Genomic DNA, 14,203 nt, shown 5'->3' with positions numbered 1-14,203 from the left:
ACCATGTGTGTCTGCAGCTGTGTTGGAGGGCAGCCCTGGGTCTGAGAGCCGGCAGGACGGCCAGGTGGGCGGCCGTCCCGGGGTGTGGGTGGAGCTGTGCATGGACGCCCACCGCCCTGTCCGGTCCACGGGGTGATGTGCCCTCCCACCCGGTTCTTTGCTGGGTTGTACCACCAGGAGTCCAGGCTGGGGAGGCCGCCTGCCCTCCGTCCCGCAGCGAGCCCTCGGGGCGAGTGAAAACACGTTCCGAGGATGAGACTCCAAAGCACAGCCCCTCAGCCCCAGTCCTTGGGCTGCTCCTTCCGCCCAGTCACCGGCCGGCCAAGGCCCACTCCGGCTGGAGCCACTCTGCTGGGCACCCGAGGGCCACGCGGGGCCTAGCCACACTGCTGTTGCCTCAGACTTCACGAAACTATGTTCAAGGCGCCCTTTGCCCTATACAGATCTCTCCTTTGATCAGGCACTTCCAGGTATTGGAAATAATCTTGAAATTTCTTGGCAACCAAATTGACTCTAGTGATCAGAGCTGCTTGGCCCGCTGGGAAGTCAGTGCTCCTGTCCTGGGCTCCAGAGCACTGGGAAGGAGGCCGTGAAGATGGCCAGGGGACGGGGACTGGGGGAGGCCTGGGGACTTGGGGACTACCGTGGACATGGTGGAGGGGCACAGGCTCTGGGGTCCACAGCTCTAGGCCAGCCCAGAGCCGCCACCACACACACACACACACACACGTAGGCTCCAGGCTGCAGGGTCTCCCACTGCTCTGGGCATCCTCGAGGGGATCTGGTCAGAGCCTGGACTCAGCCAAGCCAGGGGCGGGTCAGAGGGCTCTGTGGGGAATCCCGTGTTGAAGCCTGCCTGAGAGGCCCCGTGTCCCTACAGGACCGGGTGGGCATGGGCTCCCCAGGGCTCCCAGCCTGGGCACATCTTCAAGCCAGGACTTTGTGCGTGACCTTCAGGTCCTGGGAGCCTGCGCACACTCGCGCCCCATCTGGGAGGGGGCGCTGCTCTCCTTGCGCCTCAGAGGACAGGCTGGACCCCAAGGTCTAAGCCAGCCTATTGCCCAGCCCCTGACAGCCTCACTGTTCTGGAACAGCCTCTTGCCCCAGAGCGGTCCCCAGAAGCAGCGTCAGCAGGGTACAGGTGGGGAGCTGATCTGCAGGCCTGAGCCATCTGCCAGCTCCTCACTGCCCAGGCAGGCTCTGTCCCCTTGGGGGCTCCCGGGGGGGCCCTGGGAACCCCCTAGTCCTTGGCCGGCAGCCACTCGCCCCTTCCTTCACGCCCACCTCGCTCCGCCCAGCGCCAGCACCTGTCTGTCGTGAGAGCCCAGGGGAAGCCCAGAGGCTGTGCCCAGTGCAGCGGTTGGCTCTGTGTGCACGAGAGATACAGAGCCAGAGGGACCGAGAGACGGAAAATCATCTTTCCAGGCTGCATCCTAGGAGCTGGGCTTGCCTGCCCTTCGACCCCACAAAGCAGGGACCCACCGATGCCACCTTACTCCACAACATACCAGCCAGGGGTCGGAAGGAGAGAAACTAACTACGGACAGTAAAGCCTGCGTCTCCGCCGAGAGGCATTTTCCGAACTCCTAACGCGGGGCCCACTGAACCAGGAGGCGGCCCTGAGCGGGGCCCCAGAGCTGCTGCCCGCAGGACAGGCCAGTGCCGGGCACTCTGGGGGAGGACGAGGAAAGGGGGTGCAGCCCGCTTTGGGTGGCTTCCCTTGGGGACCTGACTGGGCCTGAATGCCTCCTAGCGAGGGAGGGCCCCCAGGAGCGGCTGCCACCGTGCCCCAGGTTTGAGCCGCCTTCGCTCCGCCAACGCGAGCTGTCCCCACCCCCGTCCCCCACAGGCCCCGCCGGGACTTCCTGCAGCTCCAGCGGGACGGCTCCCCGGGGACGCACCTGCACCAGCCCCACCTCACCTTGAACATCTGCTTCACCTTCTGCCGCGGCAGGTTCACGTTCAGCTTGTGCAGCAGCTGCAGGACCTCGCCGATGCTCAGGCTCCCGTCCCCGTTCTTGTCGGCCTCGTCAAACGTCTGCTTCAGCCACTTCGGGGCCGAGTTAGGGAGCCACACAGCCCAGCAGGGCCAGCCGCGCCCCCGCCCCCGCCACGGGCCGGGAGGAGTGGAGGACCCCAGCCCCAACGCCCCTCCCCTGCTCCCCTTCCCCAGATGCGTGACCGCCCCCAGGAGGCTAACCCTTCCCTGACGCCTGCCTCCCCAGACCAAGGATATTGGTCCCTGGTACGCTGGCGGCGGGCCAGGCTGTCTTCGTCGCTGATGCCGGCCATGAGGTAGCGCAGGCCGGTGACCCAGGTGCGTGCCTCGTCCCCGCTGGGCGACACCAGGTCCAGGGACTCTCGGTGGCTGCCGTGGTAGATGCTGAAGCAGCAGTTGGGGTCGAAAACCCCATCAGGGTAGCGCTGGAAGACCTCAGACTGCCGCCCCTCACTCACTTCCTGGATGGAGTCGATGGAGACTGCGGGGGGCCAGGGGCACCGGTCACAGCCCGCCCAGCACGCGGGGCCCCCACCTGCTGCACCGGCTCAGCACAGAGGGGCAGGAGAGGCGAGGCTGGGGACAGCCGGGGAAGGGACATTTCAAGGGGTACAGCAGGGTACAGGTGGGGAGCTGATCTGCAGGCCTGAGCCATCTGCCAGATGGGCTCAGGCTGGGGAGCCCACCGCTCCCCACTCTGCTCTGACCGTAAGGTCTGCTCCCCACTTCCTTCGGGTGTGAAAGAGGTTCACACACTCCCCCGGAGGGAGGGGGCTGCCTCCCTCGCATTAGTAATCCCAGGCATGTGGCCTCTGCCCCAAGCCCAAGGCTGCAGATCAAGGGAGCCCAGACAAGCCCCTTCTTCTGTCCAGGTCCAGCCAGCTCGTGTCCCTGCCCGGATGCTAGCCTGATGCAGGGCTGCCCCCCTGGTGAGCGCTGGCCCCGCAGGTGGTAGGACCAGGGGTACAGCGGGGTCCCGCTCTGTGTGCCCCAGCCCAGGTGCCTTCAGAGATATCCTTACTGGACGCAGCCCCCGGAGCTCCAGAGCCTCCATGCAAGACCTGAAGAACGCTGAGCCGATGCCCAGCCGCTGAGCTCAAGAAGGCGTCTCTAGGCTGTTCCCGCACGTGGGGCAGGGCCCCTCACGGTGCGTGTGCAGGGCACAGGCAGCCCAGGGTCCCCTCCGGGAGCCAGGCACCCGGGACCAGCCCCCCAGCTCTGTCCCCTCCATCCAGCTCTCACTGCCTCCCGTTACTGCCGGCCATTTCTGGCTCTGCCCAGCGGGCGCTATGCCCTTCTGGGGCAGGGGGCGTTATCCTGCCCAGGGCACGGACGGTGGGGCAGCCCCATCAGTACAGTGAGGGGTGGGCGCCTCTGTCTTCTGCTCCCACTCCCTGAGCTCCAGGTGGGCCGAGCCCACCTACCTGGGGGAGCTGCCTACTTCCCTCTCCAGCTCCCTCGGTGCATACCTGTGCCTGGCAGGGGTGGGGGGTTCTGAGCCCCTGGACTGGGAGGGTGACAGACAGCTGCCCCCCATTCCTCCCTCCTGGAGACCTTCCAAGGCCAGAGACAGCTCTAAACAGTGCACTCGGCCTCCCCTCCAATCCTGGCCAGTCTCTGCCCTGTCACCCCTGCCCTCGAAGGACCTCTGTGACCCCATCTACTGGTCCCTTCTCTCTCCAACCTCTGTTTTCTTCTGTCTCAGCTGGACACGAAGATGTCTATTGTGAGCTGACTGCCCACCTCGCGCTCAGACCCAGTGCAGGGAACAGCTCAAGGAGGAGCCGCAGGTGAGAACTGCATGTCCACCCCTCCGGGCCCAGAGGGCAGTGCCAGCCCTCCCCTCCAGGATGCCCTCCAGGGGCCTCCCCAGCCCGGCTCTCTCCCAGGCCCCACGGCAGTGACAGTGCCCTTGGCAACTGCTGGGCTGAGGCCTGGCCCTGGCTCCCCTGGGTCTCTCCTGGCCTGTGCGGGCTCTAACGTGTCCCTTCCTGCCTCTCGGCCTGGCTCCTGCCATGCCATGCTCAGAGATCAACTATGCCCTCCCCTCCCCTGCACAAACCCTCCCAGCTCAGGACCCCTCCTGGCCCCAGGCTGCTTGAGCTAGCCCCGGGCACAGACGCCCGGCCCTTGGTGTGCCCAGCTGGGGGCTCTCTCTCTGTATTTCTGGAAGGTCTTGTCCCTCAGCTCCACGGACGCTCCTTTGGCCCCTCAGCCCATCCCAGATCCCACCCAGGAAAGGGCAGCTGGTCCCCAGAGTCCTCGAGGGCTCTGCCAGGCAGGAACAAGGCCAGGGCCCTGAAGGGCACTGGGCTTCAAGCCCTCCCTACCTGGCATCCATGGTCCCCTCAAAGCTCCACGTCCACTGGACCCTTGTGCCAGGCCCAGAGCCCCCGACTTTGCTGCCCTCCCAGCTGCCCGCAGCCACCCCCCACCCCGCGCTCCCCCCACCCCCGCCAGCGCCGCCGCTCACTCTTGGCTTTCTCATGTTTGCGCGACGGCCTCCAGCGGACGCAGGAGCGATGCTCGTCCAGGAAGTAGAAACGGACCAGGCCCTTGGAGCCGCCGCGGAGCTTGACCATCTGGGTTCCCGCCTGCATGGCGCTCATGCATCTTTCCACTGGACGTCCGCGGACGTGGCCAACAGACAGACGACACAGAGACACACGGATGTGGCAGACAGACGGAGGACGCAGAGACAGAAGGGGCGCTGTGAGTGCTGGGCCCCCCACGAGCTTCGGGGGTGCAGAGACCACCCACACGCCCACCTCCAGGCCCACGGAGCCCACCGGAGAGACTGGGGCTGCCCAGCCCGGCGGCCGCCGCCTCCCCTCATGCGCCTGGGCCGGGTGCAGTGCCAGGCGGGGCCCAGGTCCGCCACGGCTTTGCTTTCCCTTGCTCTGGCCGCTGGCTCACCCTCTGCCGGCCCCAGCAACACCACAACCTGCCCCAAAGTCAACGACGCCCTCTCCAGGGCTGCTACGCAGTGTGGCCTCTGTGCCGGGCACAGGGAGGTCCCTGGCGGGCAGCTGGCAGGCCGGGGTTTCTCCTGAGAGCCTGTACCCCCTTCCTGTGGCCTTTAGGAAAGCTGCCTTCCTCCAGGAGGCAGGGGTGACTCGGCGCAGTCGAACCCTGGGGGCCCAGAGGGGACCCTGTGAGGCCATGTCTTGCACTGGCGGCAGGAAGACAGCACCAGACTTCAGCTCCAGAACGCAAACCCGTCCCCCAGCGCCCCTCCCTTCGTCCCCCTCCTCTGTCTGCCTGGCCTCTTGTCTGCAGCCTGGGTCCCCGGGGTCGGAGTCTCCGGGCCAGGCCAGCAGCCCCCTGGGGCTGGAGAGAGGCCCAGGGGTGGGGTCAGTTGTTGCCCCCGGCCCCCGGCCCCTGGGCCCCTCACACCTACTGACAGAAAGCCAGGCCCGGAAGCTGCCATCTGTTGAAGCACCAAGGAATTACCCCCCCGAGAACCACCGAGTGAGGGACCCTCGGCGGGCGTCTTGTGGAGGCACCGCCCGCCAGGGAGCCAAGTTGGGCAGGACCCCCTGGAGGAAGCCAGTCCCTGACCCTGCACTGCAGGGTGGTGGGACACAGCCCACAGGGAGGCCAGGCTCCACGGGGGACACGGGGAGGTGGGGACACAGGTGGTGCAGGGCTGGGGGCTGGGAGGCCCAGAGGCCCAGAACAGGTTCTAGAACGCAGCCCCTGGGCCAGGCCTCATCCTTCGGCTGGAGCAGACACCCGGGGGGCACAGAGCCCAGATGGGGCCATCCACGGGCCAGCCCTGTCAGAACAGATATGCAATCTTCCTGTCACAGCCGGGCAGGCCTCGACGCACACACGGCTGAGTCTCACATCACTAAGGGGTGTCCTGGCCCCGCCGACGGCTCGTGTCCTGCACATGAGGCTTCTACCCCACTGGGGCTAAAGGTGCACGGGCCCCGAGTGCCAGGGAGTCCGCCCCTCCAGCAAAAGCCGCAGAGCTGCCTGAGTGCCCAGCCAGGGTCCTGCCCACAGCCCTCCGTGCCCCGACCCCTCATCCTCCCCACTGCCTGCTTGGCCGCCAGCCTCTAGGCCCCGGGGCGGGGGGGGTCAGAGTGGGGCGCTGCGGGCGTCTACCAGAGGGAGACCCAAGGGGCAGGAGGCTACAGCTCACACCCCCGGGAATGGCCCCCACCCTCCTGACCCCGGGGGCTGGGGGACTGGGTGGGGCTCGCTGGGCAAGCAGGGCTGCCCCCTTACCTAGTGGGCCAAGCGGCCACGGTGGGGACACAGTCACACTCGCTCCGACCCAGAGGAGGGCCTCCGCCAGGCAGGCCACCACTCCCCCGGGGCCGGCTGGGGTCAGACGGCCCGGGGACCGACATGCCAAGACAACAGCCAGGGTGGCTCCTGGAGGCCCGAGACGGCCCACGTCCCCCGCACCTCAGCAGCAGGTCAGGGAATGGCAGGGGGCACGGAAGCCCCACGGGTCCGCTCCTCTCTTCTGCCTCCTCCTCCTGACAGCCCTTCCTTCAAGGCCCCCTGGGGCTGCTCTCGGACACCTCTGGCATTGGTCCAACTGTCCCCCACAGTCCAACGGGGCCCCTAGGCCAGCCTGCCCACCCCGCGGGGCCACAAAAGGATCCCCAGAGAAGCAGCGCCTGGAGTCTGAGGGCAGGGGAGCCGCTGCACCTCTGCCCACCCCGCCGAGCCTCCGCCCAACCCCCTGTGCTTATCCAGCCCGGGGCCAGCCCAGCTGGCCAGAGGATTTAGGCCAAGGGAACTCCCAGCTGGAGACCAGGAGGGCACTAGGCAGCTGGCAGTGTCGAGGAGGGCCCAGGTCACCAGCCCCCATGTCCTGGCCAAGCAGTGACAGCCAAGACAGAGGTGGTCACCCTGGGGACCCGAAGAACACGGCTGTCAGGCCTGGGGTGACCGTCCTCGTGGGACCACCCACGTTGCTCATCATCTGCCCCATGCTGTCCCGCTCCGTTCCGGCCTGAGCCCCAGGAGAGGACCCTACTCCCCACCCCACACGTCTTGCACTTGCCAGAGACGCTGAGGGGTGCCCACAGTCCCCAGGGGGTAAGATGGGGCAGGAGAAGCAGTATCCTGGCCCCCAGCCCCCAGCCCTCTGTGGACTGATCCGGACCTGGGCATGAAGGGAGGGTCGGAGTCCACGGGCCTGGATCTAGCACTTCCACGCCCACACCCGCGCCCGTGCCCTCACCCAGCTCCAGGCCCCTGGGTGTGCAGCATCAGGTCCCAAGGGCCAGCCCCAAGGCCTGACCCCTCTGGGCTGCGGCAGCCCACTGCCCCGCGCTCGCTCACCACGAAGTCCACCCAGGCGCTGGGCTGTGCTGGGCCTCCTCACGCAGACCCGGCCTTGGGGAGAAGGACCCAGCCCAGGGAAGACCTGCCCGCCCATCTGCCGGCCTGACACAAGGCCCAGACTGGGGCGGCGCCCCCCGCCACCTGCTTGTCACTGCCCCTCCGTCAGCTGTCCCTCCCCAACACGGGCCGCTCCCTCCTGCCTCAGAGCCCGCAGCTCTTCAAACCCAGGCTACCCCTGCTCCTCCCCGATGCCTGGCCCCACCCTGGGGGGGGGTGTCCCACCTCCTCACCCCCCGCCCTCCAGCCCCTGACCAGCCGCACCTGTCATCCCAGCTCATGCCCCGCACTCCCAGCCACCAGCTGATCAGTGGTCTTTTGCCATCAGCCGGGGGAGCTCAGGTACCTTGATCTGCCCGAGTAGGGGTGCGCTTGGGGGCACAGGTTGAGTGGGTCCAGCCCCTGCACCCCAGACACCCTAAGTCCTCCTCAGCACCCCCAAGGGCGTGGTCCTCCGCTGCCCAACAAGAGGAAGGTCCCGCTAACCCAGCCTGACGCAAGGCTCTGCCAGAGAAGGCCGCCTGGCACCCGGAGGCCCACTCTGAGAGTCCGTGAGGCGATGGACGCAGAGCCGGGGTCCTCCGGGGCCATAGGACACTGTGGGGGAGTTCCCGGTTCTGGGGGTGCCCGTTACCCCACAGTGCAGCTGAGCACGCTGGATACGTGCAAAGGCCAGGACCCCAGTGACTGCCAGGCTGGGCTTGAACCCAAGACGGGCCCCGAACCGTGAGGACCCGTCCCCTAACCAGGAGCAAGGAGCCTCCTTTCCACCCTCCCCTCAACAAGAGCTGAGCACTTGCTCTCAAAGGGAAGGGACAGCAGCACCCAGGAGAACCAAGCACAGGGTGGAGGGCCACACCAGCCCCCAAGTCTACATATGGCCCCTGAGCCAGTCCCCACCTGCTCCCTCAGGGTCCCCTGAGAAAACCCCTGGGAACAGACACCGAAGGCCTCCCCTTGCTCTTCTATCAATGGGGCCATAGAGACAGGGTGTCCCTAGTCTCCACACCCGGGCCCACACCCAGGGGGACAAGAGCCCAGCCCACCCTGACAAGGAGGCCACAGCGGGGCCCAGGATGGACTCCCTCTTCACCCAGCACTTGGCCCGGCTCCCACCCCGCCTGCCCCTGCGAGCACCAGCTGCCCCAAGAGCCCTGACCCCAGCCTCGGTCCATGCCGGGCTTGTCCCAGTCGCCAGCCCCTGCAGGGCCAGCAGGTGTGGCCTCTGGGCCCTCGAGCCAGCGCACAAGCCGGGCAGAGGGGGCAGCTGGGGGCCAGCAGCCCTGGCCAGGAAGGGGCAGCAGGGCTCCCTCATGCCCTTTCCTCCTCAGGCGCGCCCCACACACCTCTGCTTGGGTTCTCAGTCCTGAAGCTCAGCCGTTCCCTTCGGGACCCACACGGCTGCCTGATAAGACCACACACGCTGGTCTGCATGCCCTCAACCCCCCAGGGCCCTCTGGGGCAGGACCACCCTGTCCTGTCCTGCTCTGTCCTGGTGTTATCTGGGTCAGGCCCCAATCAGACCCTCAAAAGTGGGCAGCTGGGCCCCCAGTGCCAAGAACCCCAAGCCAGCCCTGGGGGTGGTAACAGGAGCCAGCACCTAGCACGGCCACGCAGCCTTCTCGGGCTTGGCCACCACCGGGCAGAGCTGGCCCCTGCAGTGGTAGTCCTTGTGGAGGCTGGTGCAGGGTGTGCCCAGCCCAGATGGAGGCACAGGCAGAGCCCCCTCCCCAGGGGCCTCCAGACCACCGTGATACTCAAGGCCACAGGGGCCCGTGGCTGAACCGCTGACCCGGACGCCCACCCTGGGCAGTCGCCGGGAAGCGGACTCTGAGGGCGGCCCCTGTCTCCGTGCCTCCGTCTCCCTATCTGGCAGCAGATCCCTCAGCCCTTCCCTCCTCTCTTCCTCCAGTGGCCACAGGACCCTGGCTGCAGCTGCTCCAAGGGAAGAGGTCCCCGGCTGAGGTGGGACACCACTGGCTTGGCTGGAATCTCAGACGCTGACCCCGTCTTGGAGTCCTCCGGGGCGAGCACGCACACAGGCGGACGGGGGAGGTGCTTCGGACAGGCACGGGCCCAGGCCTTGCTCGCCCCCACCTCGAGCAAACACTCCCAGGGGCCGGGGCGTGGGGCGCACGCCTCCCACCTCCCTGAGCCCCCGCGGCCGGCCACCACCCCCCGGCCGAGCAGCCACGCCCTCCGTGGGGTCCTCAGCCCCCATCGGGCACCTTGAGCCACACGTCTGCTCTCTGCAGGGGCATCTCCACCTGCAGGAGGGGCCCAACCTTGCGCGGGGAGGGGAGAGGAAGGGGTCCCCGGGCCCCAGCGCCGCGCCCGGCGCCCGCGAGCACCCACGGGGACCGGCCCCAGCGCCGCGCCCGGCGCCCGCGAGCACCCACGGGGACCGGCCCCAGCGCCGCGCCCGGCGCCCGCGAGCACCCACGGGGACCGGCCCCAGCGCCGGCCAGCGCCTGACAGGAGGGAGGCCTCCTGTCCCACACAGGCCTCCTGACAGGCCCACACACATATGGTGGGGATTATTTAAACGTCTGAGGAGCAGCTCGTGCCCCCTCCCCCTGCGCGTCTGGGCGCCTCCTCCCGACTATTTTTATTTTATCAGGGACCGGGCGTCGGCTCCCTCAAGCCCCCCTCCCCCCCGGCAGGACTCCAGGATGCCAGTGCCCAGGGCCCAGGGCCACGGAGTCAGTGCCAGCCCCGGGGGCCCTGGGGGACAGTCAGCCGGGCTGGCAAGGCCCTGGGTGGGTCCCAGACAAGCCTGGAGGAGGGCTCGGGGTGGGGGCGGCGGCGAAGCAGAGGGGGAGGTCCATGCCAGACACCACCCACCCCCACCACGAAGTGCCTTTTTTCCCTCCTCCGGCAGCACCCTCCCCGTGGGGCAGGCACTCGGCCTTCCCGCAGGAGCCTGAGAGCTTGGGGGGGGGGGGGGCTGACCCACAGCATCACCAAGCTCAGAAGCGAGGAGGGCCAGAGGGAGTCCTGGGGGCAGACTGTCCCCAAGTTGCTCTGCCCCTTTGGACAGCTTCTGGCCGACCCCACCTTCTCCAGCCCAGGGACGCAGACCCCGGGGAGCCAGGGCAGCAAGTGTGCAGGCGGTGGGGGGGGTGTGCGGGGGATGTGCTCCAACGGCCCCAGTGCCCTCTCCACCACACCGACTGACCAGCCCCAGGCCTGGGCCTTCTGCCCTCAGAGGGCCCTGGAAGCTCATGCTTTCAGGCAGGGAGAGCAGCCGCATGGCCCCTTCCTAGCTGGTGACATGCGCTCCTCCGGGGACCAGGCCTGAGGGAAGGCCAGCGGGAACTTCCTGAGTGATGGACGAGCAGTCCACAGATGGCCCGGGCTCCCGCAGCCGTGGGCACAGTGGACGAGACAGAGTCCGGTGCCCAGCGCCCTCCCACTAGAGAAGCCCCTGGCCACGCACTGCACCGCCACACTGTCACCGAGGCTGCCGAGACCGTGGGGACTTGGGGTCTTCAGCACATGGGGTCCCAACATCCCGCTTTCCTCTGCCTGCCAGCAGAGCCCAGGACCAGCTCACACCAGCCTCACAGAGGGTCCTTCTCAGAGTCCTGCCCCCTCCCGTCTCGGCAGCCCCCAGCTCAGCTGCAGTGGTGGCCTTAATCACGTGGAAGAGTCGTGTGTGGAGGGGACTCTATAAATAGCCACTCCACAGCGGCCTGCCTTCCCAGGTGCCCGGGCTGTGTGCTCCCCGGCCCCAGCCCTCAGCGCCTGTGCACTGACCTGGCCAGGGGCTGGGAGGGGGCATCTGGCCATACACACCCCCCTCAGCCAGGGCTCCCCGGAGGCAGGCACCCAGCTTTGTGGGCTTTGTGTGAGGGATCGCCCCGGGGAGCCCCCGGCGGTGACCAGGGAGGGAGAGACAGCCTTGCAGCGGCTCTGGGGGTGGGGGCATGTTCCTGAAAAGTCACCAGATGGAACTGGGCCCACCTGCTGGGAAGAGAGGAAACTCCTGCAGGTTGAGGGAGGGGTCCCCCCCACCCCGCATGGCCAGCAGGCCCCATCCCCACCCCACACCCACCTGGGCCTGCGCGGGAGGCAGGCGGCAGCTGGCGGGGCTGGACGGCCGCCGGAGAAGCAGGCACGGAGCCACGGGAGCCGACAGGAAACAGGAGAAGGCTGAGCCTGTGGACTCCTCCCCTGGCCCGGTGGCTCCTCCTGGCCAGGGCGGCTTCCTCGACAGCCCGGGGGCCTCAGGCACCTTGAGGACTGTCCGGAAACAGCCGGGCTCTCCCAACGTGACTTCCTACAGTCCCCCCTATCTTGTGCAGGACCCCTAGCCCGCTCCCCTGCGTGAGCTGGACCCGGGCCGCTGCGGAGCCAGGTGGTACCCTCCCTGAGCGTCATCCTGACTCCCCTTGGCCCTGCTCCCCAACATGCCCACCATGGACCTGGGAGAGAGCTCAGCCAGGGCCACCTGCAACCGCCCTCCGGGCAGGTCCACCCAGGGCTTGAACCAGAGGGGAGTCTCCAGAGGTCAGCGGCTCTGCTGACTGGGGCCTGCCTGGGCCAGGGTGACTTCCGGTCCGTGTGCACCAAGACCACCAGGACTCACGTGGACTCACAGCGGCTTCCTTCTCTCTATAATTGACTGTCAGGCGCGCGAAGCCCCATCCTAGGGTCCTACAGGGCTGCCCCTGGCTGGTTCGGAGGCCCACTGGAGTCTGCCCAGTGGGAAGCTTCCTTCCCCTCCAGCTCTCCAAGAGCCAGAAAAAATACATCCTGTCCTGGAAAGGGTGTCTGTCTCCCTGCCCGAGGGGCGCGCGCCCACTGGCCTTTCCCACACAGGAAGTCCATCCAGCCGGCAGAGAAGCCCACGTCTGCTGGAGGCAAAGTCCCAGGAAGGAAAAGATACTTCTGATTACTCATCCCTTCTTGATGCCTCTACCCCCGAGAGCCCTCACGGAGCGTGAAGCTGGCCTCTGCACCCAAGAGGGCCCTCTGCACCCCCCTCACAGACCCCTGCCCCAGGAGAGGGGCGCCTCCCCACAGGGCCCATCCACTGGCTTTCCAGGAGAAGGTGCCAGGAGCGAGGAAACCACGCCCCCAGCTCATTAGCTGGACAGATGGAGGGCCGGACCCAAGACTCCCGCCCATCTGCTCTGTCCTCAGCTGTTCATTTGAGACTGTTCTCTCCGGGGGGGGGGGGGGCGGGCAGCACACTCACCCCAACAGACCACGGCCATGCCACACGTCTCCCCCTCCCAGACAGGGGGCACGAAGGGTGGGCTCACATCTGCTCCTGCGGCTGCCGCCCTACTACCCCCACAAGACCAAGGCCCTTCCCTTGCTGGCTGCACCCTGAGTGTATCCGGCCCCCTGGGCCCTGGGAGTGGCCAGTCCCAACCCTGCTAGCAGGCAGGCATCCTGCACCCCGGGGTTCTGACCAAGGCCGGGTGCTGATTCCACAGAACTCTCTACAGCTCAGGTAGGCAGGAATGTGCTGGGCCGGCCTCTCCCCAGGAACCATCCACCATGGAAGCCCTGCCCCACACTGGCATGGGGGTCTGCGGTCATCGGGTGGGTGCACCTATGATTGACCCAAGCACACAGCCCCATCTCCACCTGCCATCCTGTCCTCCATTCACAGAAGGCATCTCAGGGAGGGAGGGGGGGTGTGGTGGGGACAGGCATTCCCGAAGCCTCCACACAGACTGGACATACTCTGCCCACAGCCACCCTACGAAGGCACCTCCATACTGTCCCTCTCTTGCACAAGAGACTCAGAGAGGGCTGGTGCCTTGCCTGTGGCCACACAGCTCCCTGAAGGACCCTGCAGGAGATGTGCCCTCAGTCCAGCCAGCAGTGATGTCCCTGCTCCCACACATGCTGTCCAGGGCCATGCAGTCCCTCCCCTATGTCCACACCAATCACAGGGCAGGACACACTGGGTCCAGAACAACAGGGACCCAGCCAGCCATCCAGAAGGCAAACTGGACTGCCCTTTGGTTCTCAGTCCTTAATCAGGAAGTCCCTCTGCACCTGCCTGGGGTCACTCTGGCTACAGCTGTGGCTCTGACCCCCTCCCTCTCTGCTTCTCCCCACTCCTGGCCCGGAGCAAGTGCTGCCCTGGGGCGGACTGACAGCTGGCCCCGAGAAGCCCTGCCCCATCTGGTCCCCACAAGGACAGAGGACAGGGCCTGACCAGGTGCAAACAAGTGCCCTGGTGATGGCAGTTCCGGGCTGTGTCCCCTGTGGATCCCTGCTGTCTGCCCAAAGTAGTGCGGGCCCCCAGGTCAGGACAGAGTGTCAGATCTCAGCAAGAAACCCCCACTGGGGTGCCAGCACTGGAACCCTGAAGGCCCCAGGAAGGCGGAACTGCAGGCAGGCCGGCCCCTCCGGGGAAAGTCGCCGCTGACCTGTCCATGGTGCTGACGAGGTTCAGGGCCGCCTGGCTGCCCTGGAGGAGTGGGGCGGGAGGGGGCTGGACCGGGCGAGCCCCCAGGGCCCCACAGGTCAGAATACCCCAGATCGGACACCCCCCCCCAGGCTGGTATCCCATAGGGGCAGACTGAGGTCAGGAGACAGCTCGGCCGGGGCTCCTCCTCCCCCGTCCATCGGCATTGTCTCCACTTTTGGCAGAGAAGCCAGCCCCGTGGGGGATGATAGGGGGGCAGCGGGATGTGCAGGTGTTGTGGGAATGGGAGTGTTCCGGAGGCCCCTGGGGGAGGGGGTCAAGCCCTGCCCTAGTGGGTGCAGTGGGTCACCGATGGGCAGTTCGCACCTGACCCTGGCTGCCTGCAGGGTCGCCTCAGCCTCCTTCCTTGAGTCCCTGCTGCTCCGTCTTACCTTCGTCCCTGC

At 67.3% G+C, this 14,203-nt stretch overlaps 1 protein-coding gene across 1 annotated transcript in view; it reads right to left on the bottom strand.

The window, feature by feature from the left end:
• The window catches only part of PLCH2 (phospholipase C eta 2), a 64,731-nt gene that overhangs the window by 19,302 nt on the left and 31,226 nt on the right, over positions 1–14,203 (bottom strand). The window contains exons 3-5 of the mRNA XM_059135814.1: positions 4,473–4,619; positions 2,212–2,480; positions 1,922–2,050 (exon numbers count right to left, since the gene is read on the bottom strand). Coding sequence (XP_058991797.1) covers positions 1,922–2,050; positions 2,212–2,480; positions 4,473–4,619 — 545 coding nt within the window. The remainder of the gene's footprint in view (positions 1–1,921; positions 2,051–2,211; positions 2,481–4,472; positions 4,620–14,203) is intronic.

This window comes from Mustela lutreola, chromosome 10 (assembly GCF_030435805.1).
Source record: "Mustela lutreola isolate mMusLut2 chromosome 10, mMusLut2.pri, whole genome shotgun sequence".
NCBI classification, from domain to species: domain Eukaryota; kingdom Metazoa; phylum Chordata; class Mammalia; order Carnivora; family Mustelidae; genus Mustela; species Mustela lutreola.
This window is presented reverse-complemented; position numbering and strand designations above follow the sequence as displayed.